The 13,278-nt window shown below is 51.8% G+C and overlaps 6 protein-coding genes across 6 annotated transcripts; 4 read left to right on the forward strand and 2 right to left on the reverse strand.

Moving 5' to 3' along the window:
* Positions 1-56: 56 nt before the first annotated feature.
* Positions 57-4,715, forward strand: HO173_011133 (uncharacterized protein; the record flags this gene model as incomplete). The annotated part of the gene is made up of 4 exons (XM_037313015.1): positions 57-2,693; positions 3,135-3,246; positions 3,302-3,421; positions 3,478-4,715. The coding sequence occupies 4 exons, from the start codon at positions 57-59 to the stop codon at positions 4,713-4,715; spliced, it is 4,107 nt and encodes a 1,368-aa protein (XP_037160064.1).
* Positions 4,716-5,057: 342 nt separating this feature from the next.
* On the forward strand, positions 5,058-6,454 carry HO173_011134 (uncharacterized protein; the record flags this gene model as incomplete). The annotated part of the gene is made up of 2 exons (XM_037313016.1): positions 5,058-5,221; positions 5,278-6,454. The coding sequence occupies 2 exons, from the start codon at positions 5,058-5,060 to the stop codon at positions 6,452-6,454; spliced, it is 1,341 nt and encodes a 446-aa protein (XP_037160065.1).
* A 336-nt stretch (positions 6,455-6,790) lies between these two features.
* On the reverse strand, positions 6,791-9,292 carry HO173_011135 (uncharacterized protein; the record flags this gene model as incomplete). Its single annotated transcript, XM_037313017.1, has 2 exons — positions 6,791-7,227; positions 7,279-9,292. The coding sequence occupies 2 exons, from the start codon at positions 9,290-9,292 to the stop codon at positions 6,791-6,793; spliced, it is 2,451 nt and encodes an 816-aa protein (XP_037160066.1).
* A 179-nt stretch (positions 9,293-9,471) lies between these two features.
* On the forward strand, positions 9,472-9,777 carry HO173_011136 (uncharacterized protein; the record flags this gene model as incomplete). The annotated part of the gene is made up of 1 exon (XM_037313018.1): positions 9,472-9,777. The coding sequence occupies one exon, from the start codon at positions 9,472-9,474 to the stop codon at positions 9,775-9,777; it is 306 nt and encodes a 101-aa protein (XP_037160067.1).
* A 337-nt stretch (positions 9,778-10,114) lies between these two features.
* On the reverse strand, positions 10,115-10,936 carry HO173_011137 (uncharacterized protein; the record flags this gene model as incomplete). The annotated part of the gene is made up of 6 exons (XM_037313019.1): positions 10,115-10,149; positions 10,201-10,413; positions 10,467-10,592; positions 10,701-10,716; positions 10,772-10,828; positions 10,934-10,936. 6 exons carry the CDS (start codon positions 10,934-10,936, stop codon positions 10,115-10,117), a joined length of 450 nt encoding a protein of 149 aa, XP_037160068.1.
* Positions 10,937-11,326: 390 nt separating this feature from the next.
* Positions 11,327-12,653, forward strand: HO173_011138 (uncharacterized protein; the record flags this gene model as incomplete). Its single annotated transcript, XM_037313020.1, has 4 exons — positions 11,327-11,358; positions 11,432-11,964; positions 12,015-12,352; positions 12,408-12,653. The coding sequence occupies 4 exons, from the start codon at positions 11,327-11,329 to the stop codon at positions 12,651-12,653; spliced, it is 1,149 nt and encodes a 382-aa protein (XP_037160069.1).
* Positions 12,654-13,278: the final 625 nt, after the last annotated feature.

The raw sequence follows: 13,278 nt of genomic DNA on the forward strand, positions 1-13,278 counted from the left end.
TCGTCCTGGATCAGCTTTCCAATGCCCCTACATAATATTAACGCCAGAACAGATTAATGCGTCTGGCGCTGCAGAGACTTCTGGCAAGCCCTCCTGCCGGGTCTGTAACACGTAGTGCCGTGCACTCAAATGGCGACGGCTTTTGCCAGCGCTACTCCCCCCCGACTCCCACTCAGGGACAGTCGAGGAGATATGCAACCAAAAAGAACGGAAGAGGGCAGCCTCCAGGATCCGAATCCAGGACTATCCAGATCCGGAGGCTCCCATCCGTGACCAAGGCCGATAGACACGCCGAGGGAGCCATTGAACGCAATTGGCCCGATGTACCAAAAGCGTGCGCACGCTTGCCCGAAGCTCAAATATTCGACGGCGTCGAGGGGGCGGGGCTTTCCCGATCGACAGTCCAGCCGGATCTCCCGATACTCCCGGGGACCCAACACGATCTTCGCAGCGGCAATCTCAGCTCGAGCATCCAATCGCGTCTGCCCATCGAGGCCAAAAGGGACACCGAGAGCTGGAGGAGTCGCTTGGTGACATTGGAGCAGTATCAGTACGAGTCGAATCTTGAAGCGCCGGCTGTCCACGGTCCGCGCCTGGTCGACGACCCGTCACACGCTCGGGATTGGGAACTATGGCTGGAGCTGATTGTCTTTCGGAAACGACATCATGGCGCCGAAGGTACGGTAGCGGTATACATGGAGATCTTTCGACGGGACCTGCGACTACCGACACTGGGAAATGTAGCAAACCAGCTTTGGGACCTTTTTATTCGGGCAGGCTTTTACGATTCTAGGTTACTCGAAGATATTGTCACCTATGCTGTAAGTCTAAAGCGGTCTACGGGGAGATCTTGGCCGGGGATGTACTATGGCATTGTCTCCGTTGTACTGAAAAAGGACCCGGATTCAGCATACCGTTGGCATTTGAAGCTCAGAAATGATTTCCCCCCTTCGCTTGGAGATTACAAAAGGATATTCAAGCTGTCCCTTGACTGGGGTAGCTCCGGGCACTTTCAAGGCTTGTACAGGGATCATCCCATACCCGGGATGTACAGGACCGTTATTTGGCATCTATGCAAGTCGCAAATGTACGACGAAGTTCTCAAGTGGAATGACCTTCTTTATGACGCCAGGGACTTTCCTACGATATTCACTGACATCAAACCCTTGCTCGACCATCTCGCTTACATTGGTGACGGACCTCGGCTTGAAAAAATCGTCAGAGCGCTGAGTGAAGCCAAAGTCGGGATCTCGAGTGTGGCCGAAAACTTTGTCCGAAGGGACACGGCCATCAGTCGTGAAATCTTGAATCGACAGCTTGGTGAAGTTCATGGAGTTGGTCCAAAACATTTGAGCGACAGCTTCTGCGCTAGGCTTTTCGCTACGCGGCTTTTCTCCGTTGACACCGTCATCAGTGGTTTGCAAATCGTGGCCGCAGAAACAATTGGACCTCTTTCTTTGAGGGAGATCGCTGTCAGAGATAACTGCGATCCTGGCGCCATCTGTCATCATACTGATCGTCTTAAAAGTGCTGGAATATCTCTTGACAGTACTGTGTTTTGCACTCTTGTCCGTAGTTTAGCCATGGAGAACAAGCGAGGAATCTTGAAGTCCGTCGTGGACTGTGACCTTCACCCGGATACATTTGGAGATGTCGACCTTCAGGAACGATTACTCGCCCAGTACTGCGAGGAGAACGACCTGATGAAGATTGAGCGAACACTTGCTGTGCTCACCGCCGGCTGTGAGGTGAAAGAACTGCAAATGGTACGGATGAACTTGATTCTTCGCTGTCAAATCACGCTTGGGAGGCGAAAGAAGGTGCTGGCGACGCTAGAGGAATTGAAGCGATTGGGCATACCGGTCAGCGCCAGATCTAGCAGGCACCTGCGTGTATGCTGGCTTTCGAGGAGACAGGTTGGGCGTGGTGCGGACGGAACACAGGAGTTGGCAATCCTAATCCAAGCGTCACGGATGACTATGCAATCCGGCAACTTCGTGCCTATCATAGCTTGGAGAGAGATCCTGCGACGCCTGGGCATGGCCGGGCGCTTGACGGAGTTTGAGAATCTGGCGCTTTGGCTGGTGGATTGGTATTCAAGCCCCGCAGCTAAGGCTGCCCTTCCAAAACGGCTACTGTTTTCTGGTCATGGTGGTCAGACATTAATCGAGGGGGCTGTGTCGCCAGAGAAGTCTGCGAACCGCGATCCTCAACGCTTATTCAACACCCTATTCACAACCGCGGCACGGCATGCAATCGTTGCTTGGGGCTTTCAACATATCATGAAATCTCGTAGAAAATCGAGAAGGTCCAGGGAGGCTTCAACGGTAGAAGATGTTCCTCGGTTCCGGTGGACATGGGGTTTGCACCTGCTATACAAACTGAGAAAGCGTGGGGTGCCCATTGGGAAAAATGAAATTGCCCGAATCTGCAGACATCGACTCAACACTTTATTCGGCACCGGGCTTTCGAAGCGGAAGATCAACAGACGAGCCAGATCAGAACAGAGGACTCTGGTGTCCTACACTGAGAGCGTGTATATCCAAAAGATGGAAGAGATTTGGGGAAAAGGGTTCTTCCGAGTATGGCGCCATGTTGGAAGAAATGTGGAGGAACGGATAGGACGAAAGCCCCGGGATAAATGGCGTATAAAGAGAGCAGAGTGTAGGACGAGGACTGATGACCTTGGAACTGTATACCTTTCCTTGTGGCCGGGAGTAACCGCTAGGAGGGGGAAAAAGAAGGGGGAAGGATTGGGAAAAAAAACCCCCCCCCCCCCTAAAAAAAAAAAAAAATAAAACCCAAAAAAAAAAAAAAAAAAAAAAAAAAAAAAAAAAAAAAAATTAAACCCCTTAAGTATAAGGTAGATAGTTCCAAAATACCCCAATAGATACAATCAGACACCTATGAAACGCCAAGACTTCACTGCCTCGCTTAGCACGGAAGCTAGTCTATAGCTCCCTCCACCATGCATCTCTTGAGTAAGAGTCCGGACATAAGTCCGTCTACCTTATCACCGATTGCCCCATCAACTGGAAGAAAGAATGGCCGGCGCCGGGTTCAAGAGTGAGTGCTTCGACACTGAGCACACCGAATATATATCTATACATAAAAAACTGACTCGGGGCATAGAGTACCGCGATGCGGCAAAGAAGATGGTAGCAAAAGGCAAGACGTATGGAAAGAAGAAGGGTCGCGACCTTGCTTCCATCTTCCTCGACCTGTCCATCAGTCCGTCTAAGCCAGGTACAAAAGACCTCTTACCTCTCTATTGGACCTATGGGTTGGCTGACAGGAGTAGATACGAATGCAATTGCGCGGGTCCTTGCCCCTACACCCAACAGCCATAATGAGCCGTTACTTGAACCGAATGCCGCACCTGAAGGAGAGCAGGCCGCTGAGACTGCAGATCAGGATGACAGTAAGTCTTAGACGTGGCTGTTTGCTAGAGTAAGGGATCACTGACTTCGAGAGTAGACAAGGAGAACAGACCGAGAAGGAAGGCCTGGTTTGGCACAAAGCCAACGGGTGAGCTATTGAATCGACCAGTGAGCATGGGGAACAATGCTGACGAGTGTATAGAACGGACGGTAAAGAGCCATCAGCCGACGGAGATCTCAGAACTTACGTCCATTGACTTTGTGAAAAACGAGGTCGTAGACTTCCGAAAGTTCTGCAAAGGATGGGAGAAAGGGGTCAAGCTTAGCAAAATTGGCCAAGGAAGCTTCGCTACGGTGCTGAAGATGGAGCTGAACGATGAGCCGGGCCAATATAGCGTCTGGAAGCTCATGCCACTTAAGCCCAGCAAAGGAAGTGGATCTCGTCCGTACCACAATCAGACTCTGATCAAAGACGCAGCGACGGAAGTCAAAATGCTGTTTGCTATGAGCGACATTCACGGATTTGTTCAGTTTCGAAGCGCCCACGTTGTTAAAGGCTATGTGCCAGATCAGATTGGGAAGGCTCATGAGTCATGGGCAAAGAACCTGCATCCTAACGATACATGGTACGGAACGCACATGAGCGATGAATATCCGTCAAAAAACCAACTATGGCTTCTGATGGAGATGACGGACGCCGGACAGGACGTTGATTCCATGCTGTGCACCGCACGTTTGGAAAAAAAGCTCTACTCGGTTCAAGAAACATCGGATATGTTCTGGGGAATTGCAGAGGCGTTGATGCGCGGCGAAGCGCAGGCAGAATTCGAGCATCGTGACTTGCATCCGGGAAATGTATGCATCAAGATACGCGATGAACCATTGGATCTGACCACCGAGAACGGCATCCCCAGATTGTCCAAGCGCGAGGTAACATTGATCGACTATACTCAATCCCGCCTTACCCTCGAATCCGGCGACGTGCTGGCAACCGCTATAGATGAGTCTATCTTCCGGCAGATCGATGATGACCCCGACGCTCAGAGGCAGTACGATGTGTATCGCATCATGCGAGACATAGTGAAAAAGGAGAAGAAGCCGGGGGTCACTATAAGTCAAATGTGGAAGGAGTATGTGCCAATGACCAATGTCCTGTGGCTGCACCACATGTTGAGGGAGTTAATGGCTGTGACCCGGAAGACATCGGAAAGTCAGGAAGATTTGGATATGATCATGGCTCTACTTAGCTTAGGAACCAAGCTCTGGCCAGGAATTGCGGAGCGTTGGGAATACCATAGTGCTCGAGAGGTGGTATGCGGCTTCCTGGCTGGCTGACCAGGAGAGTAGTCACCTCCGATACTTGTCTATTCAAAATAATTCAAGCGTGTATCCAGCGTGCTAAGGCTGCGTTGGAGTGTGACCGTATCACTGAATATGAGAACCGTGACTAAGGATCAGAACCAGTGATGCAAAGGAGTGTCCGTCTTACGTTCTCCGACGGCATTATACTGTCTCCAGCTAAAAGAAAGTAGCGCCAAACTGGCATCATTCGCGCCGTTGCAGCGTCACGATCCAACAATAAAATAGTCAGCAGCTCTCATCTATCCAGGTCAAGATATCCTCAGATCCGCCATGATAATCAGACCTCGTCCAAGCTTCTAGCACATCCCGTCCATAATGGAGCGTATCCGCAACGCCCTCAAGCAGCGGCGTTCGCCCGCCTACGAGCCTCTCGACGATGATTCCGATAGCAACGAGCCCCGAAGAGCGCGTAAGCCACGCTTCTCGTGGCTTGAATACGGCATCTTCCTCCTGCTCGGAGTCTCTATGCTATGGGCATGGTGAGTAATTTCCACTTGCCAACCCCGGCCCACCTAGTCTGACCAGGAGCACGCAGGAACATGTTCCTCGCCGCCTCCCCCTACTTCCAGCATCGCTTCCGCTCCTCCCACGCCCTCCTCTCCACCTTCTCTCCCGCCCTGATCTCCGTCTCTACGGTCACGAACCTCGTCTCCATGCTCCTCCTGACCAAGCTACAAAAAGGCGCCAACTACCCGAACCGTATCATCCTTTCCCTCGTCCTCAACATCGTCAGCTTCACGCTCCTCGCTCTTTCAACCGTCCTGTTCAGAGGTGTGTCACCGGGCGCATACTTCGGCTTCCTCATGGCCATCGTCTTCACAGCCAGCTTAGCCACCGGGTTCTGCCAAAACGGCGTCTTCGCTTACGTCGCCGGGTTCGGCATGGCGGAATACACGCAGGCCATCATGACCGGGCAAGCGGTCGCGGGCGTGCTGCCTTGTATAGCGCAGATAGTCTCCGTGCTATCGGTCTCCGCGCCCACGTACGACGACGGACGGGACGGCGCGACGGTACCTCAGGAGAGCGGCAAATCAGCCTTCGCGTACTTCCTCACGGCCACCGCCGTCTCGGTAGCTGCGCTCCTCGCATTCATGCTGCTGTTGCGGAGGCACCCCGATGACGCCATGGACGCCAGCACGCCCGATCGAGGCGCCGAGGCGCCGGAGCACGCCTCCCGCAAAGTCGTGGGCCTGTGGACCCTCTTCAAAAAGCTGCGCTACCTTTCCAGCGCCGTGTTCCTCACGTTCGCCATCACCATGTTCTTCCCCGTCTTCACGCAGCAGATCGTCAGCGTGCGCCCCGCCGACACCGCACCCCGGATACTCCAACCGGCGTGCTTCATACCGCTCGCCTTCCTCTTCTGGAACACGGGCGACCTGCTGGGTCGCCTCATCACGGCCATCCCGCGCTTAAGCCTCGTGCTCTGGCCGCGAACGCTTTTGTTGATGAGCGTGGCGAGGTTTGTGTTCATACCACTGTATCTGCTCTGCAATATCCAGGGCGAGGGTGCGGCTCTAGCGAGTGATGCGTTTTATCTAGTCGTTGTGCAGTTTTTGTTTGGGTTAAGTAACGGGTATCTCGGCTCTACGTGTATGATGGGTGCAGGCGAGTGGGTGGACGTGGACGAGAGGGAGGCTGCGGGCGGCTTCATGGGATTGATGCTCGTAGGCGGATTGACAGTGGGGAGCTTGCTGAGTTTTCTGGTGGCGTGATATGATCTACTCTCATCTAGTGGCGTAGGGAGCTTCGTCGGAGACACAGCTGGCAGCGAGCATGGCATTTGGTGGCGTCAGCATTTGCACGGCGTCCAAGCTATCTGACGGGTGTAGATGAATGGAATACTCCTATTGAGGGGATTTGATAAGATATGCTTTCCCGTCTATCTATGACCATCCCAAAAACACCGCGAGGGGGGTGATATCTCTCCGCAAGTCTTCATTCCTTGCTCCCTGACCCCGGGATGATCAACGCCGACGGCAATGCGATCGACTCCGCGGGATTATGCCTACAATATCCGAAAGCAGCTCAGCTGCCAGCTGTACATGCAATCACATCTCCCCCTTACGAGACTTGTCCAAGACCGTCTCCGGCCCCGCCTCGTCGCCTCTCTTCGGCTTCAAAGCCGCCTCGTCCTCTTCTACTTCGCTCTCCTCTGACAGCCCCTCGACAACATCATCGTATTCGCTCATCGTCTCCTTCGCCTCTGGTTCCACCTCTTTCGTAACTTCCGGCTCCCCCTTTGTCTCTCCGCCGCTCATCTGCCACTCCATCAGCTTGGTAAAGGCCCCATGACGATCCTGGCTGAGCTCAGCATAAGAACCTTGCTGTGCTACTTTGCCGTCGGAAGAAAGCACGATGATGCTGTCGGAGCGCTTAATGGTTGACAGGCGATGGGCGATGGAGATGGTGGTGTTGTTGCCTTTGAGGAGGGCAGCGAGGGCTTGGTTGACTAGGGTCTCGGATTCTGCGTCTAGGGCGGATGTTGCTGAGGGAGGTCAGCATAAGGGGCATTTTTGGGGTCAAGATTGAAATTTACCTTCGTCTAGGATCAGGATGTCCGGGTTCTTTACCAGAGCTCTTGCAATTGCTATTCGCTGTTTTTGTCCACCTGACAACATTGCCCCTCTCGGACCCACAGAAGTGTCAAGGCCATCGGGAAAGTCTTCAATGAATCGGCAATTGGCCTTTCGAGCAGCTTCAATTATCTCTTTGCGAGTGGCGTTAGGTTTTGCATAAGAGATATTATCCGCAATCGTTCCAGAGAAAAGCACAGGCTCTTGAGACACGACTCCAATTTTCCGTCTTAAAGCTTTGACGTTCATGGTAGACAGATCGACGCCATCGATTTTGATGGAGCCCTGAGTAGGCGTATAGAATCGGAGGAGGAGTGAGGCTATTGTTGACTTTCCGCCACCGGATGGTCCAACGACTGCGACATTGGAGCCTTGTGGGATCTCGAAGTCTAGATTCTTGAATATGTCGACTGCCGGCCGGGTGGGGTAGCTGAAGGACAGGTTTTCGAACCGGATGGCTCCCCGGGCAGTGTAAACGGGTAAACCCACGGTTGGCGAAATGGTTGGCTTTCTGTCCTGCAGCTCAAACAACCTGCTTGCGGCTCCAACTCCTTTCATGAGCTCAGACCAAAAGCCCGACAGCCCGAAAAGACTCGATCCAGCATATGCGGTGTACATGAGGAAGGATGTCAGCTCCCCTATACTGATGGCACCGGATTGCACCATTCCGCCTCCGATATAGAGTAAAGCAAGTATAGTCATATTGCCAGCGAGACCTGTCGCGCTGAAGTATGTAGCTGAAATGAAAGCTTCTGTTATCCCCAAATTGAATATCCTCTTCACCTGTTTATTGTACCTTGCAACCTCCAAGATCTCACCAGCGAACGCTTGACTTGTCCTTACGTTTCCTAGTCTTTCTTCGGCGATCTTGGTCAGGGTCCCCAGATTCTTCTGTATCTTGCGGCTGAGATTCCTTATAGCTCGGCCATAGAAGAACGTCCCAATAGCTACGGGTGGAAAGCAGATGGCCAGGACACTCGTAAGCTTGAGACTGACATAGGCCATGAGTGTTAATCCGGCGACTCCGCTGACCAGAGACCGTAGTCCATCCGACAGGTTTTGAGTAATGCTCTTTCCAACAATGACGGTGTCAGAGCTGAGACGCGATATAAGATCTCCCACCCGATTGGCATCGAAAAACTCCGCGTTCTGTGCGAAAGTTCTTCGGAAAAGCTGAGACCGTAATCGGGACACAATACGTTCTCCCACTATCCGAAGGATTATGATACGGCCGTAGTTCGCTCCAGCGCCAACAATCAGGATACCACCCAAGGCTAAGTAGAGGGTTGACAGGTCGAAGCCGTACAGCGTATTGCCTCCATCCTCTGCCTTCGTTGCAACGTCCAGAAATTTGCCAATTGAGAATGGTATAGTCATGGAAATTGAAGACGATACTATAAGGAAGAGGAATGCCCATCCGAGAACTCCAGCTTCTGGCCGTGCGATCTTGATCAACCTCCAAGTTTCTTTAAGTCCCGCCCCTTTGCCTTGGTCTTTGGGGTCTTTCGAGAGGCGTGCACTGAGGTTGACCTGGGATGCTTGACTCGCCTTCTCTGACCGCCCGAATCCACGCTCTACTTGTTCATGGTCCAGCTCCTCCTCCTCTACCGTTTTTGTAGCTTCCTCGCTTACTGCCTTCGTTGGTGTGTCCTCCACCTGATGGACAAGAGGGTTCGGTTCAGGCTTCCGCTCCGCATGCCTCCCCTCTCTTGAATATGCTTGCGTAGTAGTGAATGATCGGACATTATGTGTGGTTGTGCGACGATTGTGAGCGGCGAGCAGGCTAGGATGGCCAGAAATGAATGACTCAACGTGCTTTGTAACGCTGGGTTTTCCTACTGCGGAAGTCGTGTAACATTTCCATTGAAGTGGGAGAGGCAGAGCATTGGCGCGAAAAGTGAAGGTATGGGCTTGGGCGCTGCTCGCTGCCGGGGCTCTGCTGAGTCGCTGGAGAAGCAGCTTAGAGCTGCGCATCATGTATAAGCCTGACTTCCATCAGCCGCACTCGTACATCGTAATTTGTCAAGATTTTGTTGCTCTGTGGACAGAAGGTATATGTTCAACAGCGACCAGAATAGTCGGCCAAATTGTCAATAATACGCAATACGACATGACGTGCACCACGGAAAGCGTATTTTACGAAAAATACAGAGCAAATGGAAAAGGCCCAGCCCTATCAGGATACTTTCGGATACTGGCCAAGAAAAACAACAGATCACTATGCTATATGCATTGTTTCTTCGACACGTATATCTGGTGCATTAGAGTACGGCCGTGCCCAGACCCATATCCTAATTGTCCCCACGCTACACAGAGACAACGGTAGCATTATGAAAGCCTATCAACATAGGACTTGGAGACGTTCCAGGTTGGTGAGTAGCAATAAATCTCCGAAGCACCCCTTCGTAGACTACAAGCGCAAGCTCTGGACGGCCGAGGACATAGACGGCTGGCATCAATAGTGTACTCAAAGAATGAGAGAGGCTATTGAGGTAGCAATGACTTCGGGACTGGGCACGGTTATCGGCCGTGAGCAAATCGGCCGCTAGTTCGAGAGAGTGAAATGTAAAGAAAATAGAAGAGGATTATTGAGACGAGTCTGCTGGAGGAAATTGTAGATGCGGATGATGCTCCATAAGAACCAGCAAGATGGCAGCACTCATCAAAATTGGAGCTACAGGTCACCTTCAAATTCGTCATGCAAGCCTTCCTCCCCATTGCCGAGTCAGAAAATGTCGTACAGGTTAGAAGGTCGTTTCGGCCAAGAATCGCCAAGCCTGGTCCCACGCCTCGTTCCGCCTACTTCTGCATCATAAGCTGGACGAACTCGTTGTCTAGTCATGATGAGTATCTGAGCCGCTGGCACCTTAGAGCAGGTAACTTACAGTCAATCCTTCCGTCTCCATCTTGATCTGCCTCCCGAATCATCTCGTCAACCTCATCATCAGTCAACTTCTCCCCGATCGATGTCATGACATGGCGCAGCTCAGCGGCGGAGATGAAGCCGTTGTTGTCGCGATCGAACACCTTGAAAGCTTCTCGGATCTCTTCCTCTGAGTCCGTATCCTTCATCTTGCGAGCCATCATCGTCAGGAACTCTGCATTGGCAGCAGGTCAGCCAGGGCAACGGCCAAACGTGGGAACCCCGTACCTGGGAAGTCAATCGTCCCATTATTGTCCGCATCCACCTCGTTGATCATGTCCTGTAATTCAGACTCGCTTGGGTTCTGACCCAGGGATCGCATTACCGTGCCCAATTCTTTGCTCGTGATGACGCCTGTTTCGGTCCACGGTCAGTACTGGCAGGACAAGACGCGTATATCCCAGCGCTGTTGTCCTCTCGGCAGTCCCGAGTTATGTCTTGAGTAGCCCTGGCATAACTCACCATCGCCATCTTTGTCCTAATCGCCAAGACCTGTCAGCCTCGTGTAGTAAAGTCCAGGAGTGAGTACTCACGAAGAGGGAGAATGCTTCCTTAAACTCAGAGACTTGCTCTTCGGTGAGTGAGTCCGCCTGTATCATAGTAGCAGTCAGTGTTCAGCTTATCTTTGCGCCTCGTCTGGGGGGAACCACCACCAAACGCGGGGTCTGGGAAGAGCGGGGAGCAGTGCACTATACCATGTTGGTTGCAATAGCTGATAGACGAGAGCTTCAAATTCAAAAGTAGCCTGTGTTTTGTACAGTCACAGATAGTTGCAGAGAATATTCGGGGAAACGGTATAGAGAAGGCAGCAGGTGTTCGAGGGATTTGGGAATTTGTGTCAGGTTTCCGTGTGAGGGTTCACAGCGGCAGCCGTTGATCTCTCCCCACAAGGCTGAACTACGGAGCCCTTAGGTTGGTGCCTCGGTGCCAAGCCTTTCATGCGGAAGGGCTTCCGCTGTCGAAAGACAACTTTCACCTCACATTCAGCAGACAATCAGTTAAAAAATACTTGAGCTATGGGAGGTAATAGTGCAAGAACCGGCTGTTGAAGATCACGATCCTGAAGCTGCAGGGGCTGCTTTACTACCATGTCTGGTGTATGGAGAGACAGGACCAATTTGTAGGTCCTACATTCTCAGCCCCTGAGCTCTCAATACGCTCATCATGCTTCTGAAGCTGATTTGAGGGTGTAGATACATCTCCTACCGACAGTCATATGCTCATCATCCGGCCAAGAAGCGCAAGACCATTGGACCTTCTGCCAATGGCTTCTCCACCTCTGGATATGAGTCCGAGGAACGCCGCGGGCTCATGTCCGCTGGTGCCTTTGAAGATGATGGAGATGCAGTCATTGAGATGGACCTGTTGCCGCCCAGGTGGGTCGATATCCAAGAAGAGGTCACGGATTTGCTGGGCACGATAGCAAAGAAGTCTACGGACTTGGAGAAGTTGCATCAAAAGCACGTGCTGCCAGGCTTCGACGACGAGGATGTGAAGAAGCAGGAGGAGATCGCAATTGAGCGGATAACTCAGGAAATCACGCGAGGCTTCCATGACTGTCAAAAGGCTATTCAGAGGATTGAGATGATGGTCAGGGACGCTAGGCACCAGGGAGGTGTGAGCGCAGCCGATGAAACTATGGCAAGAAATATTCAGATCTCGTTGGCCAGCCGGGTACAAGAAGTCAGTGCAGGTTTCAGAAAGAAGCAGAGCAGTTATCTCAAAAGTGAGCAACGTGAAGAAGTTCTGCGGGCATATGTGCTAATATTGTTTAAGAGTTGCGTACTCTCGGCGGTCTCACATTTGACCGTACTTCTGCGCCTTCCCAGAATCCCTACACAGACCCGTCTATGATGGAGTCCGAGACAGACAAATCATTTTCCCAGTCGACTCTCCAGCAGACATCCATGAAGCGCCTAAAGACAAATGATGTTGCAATTGCCCAACGAGAACGAGAGATTGAGGATATCGCGCAGGGAATCATCGAACTTGCAGATATCTTCAAGGAATTGCAAGGGATGGTCATTGACCAAGGGACGATGCTCGACCGGATAGACTACAATATTGAGAACATGTCCGTCAATGTCAAGGCAGCAGACAAGGAGCTGAATGTGGTATGTTTCTGTCTTTCCCGAAATTCTGCCCGCCGTGCTGATCTTGTTTTTGTAGGCCACCGGCTATCAGAAGACGTATACCAAACGCAAGATCCTTTTTCTACTATTTCTTCTCGTCATCGGCATGTTTATCCTTCTCCTCGTCAAGCCTAAGCGTACGAAGGCCCCTCTACCTCCGCCTTCTGCTGATCCTATTGGCACACTGGGAGAAGCCAAGCCTCAGCCAGAAATCGCGGCATCAAAGCCAGATATTGTACAGCTCAATGGCGGGAACGTGGGGTCGGACGGGCTGCCACCATGAGTGGAGTCCGGGCTCATTGTTTTCGTATTTTCCCCAAGATACCCAATTGAATGAGAATTCTATCCGGACGTTTCAATGACCTGCCCAGCGTGGTCAGACCTCCGAAAAGTATGAGGTTCAAAAGATTATGAAATTGCAACAACTTCGAACTGGTTACCAACACCCTGCACCACACCATCCGTCTACTGCCATCCTGTCGCAAATTTTCGAACTATCAGCAGCCATAGTGTATGCATTGTCTCATGTCTACTACCCTCGAATTAAGGAGGATTAATACTGACTATTATAGCAATCTATTCCAAAGCATGGTAGATATCCATACTTCTACCGCTTTGAATGACCCCCCTTCAAAGGACGGAGCCTCGATGCCCATCCCCAATTTGTGTGAGTCTTTCGGAGACTTTACCTAACAAGGGATGCTCGTCATATCTAGGCCGACCCAGGATGCTACCAAATAAAATAGGGCAGTGCGAGAGAACCGAGAAGGCCATTGAGATCGAGCTACTTCAAGGGTGAAAGAAGAAGAACGTAATTTTGGAGCTCACCAACCGCATCCTCGAGTGGAACGACACGCTATGTCCAAATTGCAAGGCGAGTTTGAAGGGAAAGGGACCTCAGGTTCTCG

Source organism: Letharia columbiana, assembly GCF_014066305.1.
Source record: "Letharia columbiana isolate WasteWater2 chromosome Unknown Sc0000057_s0, whole genome shotgun sequence".
Taxonomy (NCBI): domain Eukaryota; kingdom Fungi; phylum Ascomycota; class Lecanoromycetes; order Lecanorales; family Parmeliaceae; genus Letharia; species Letharia columbiana.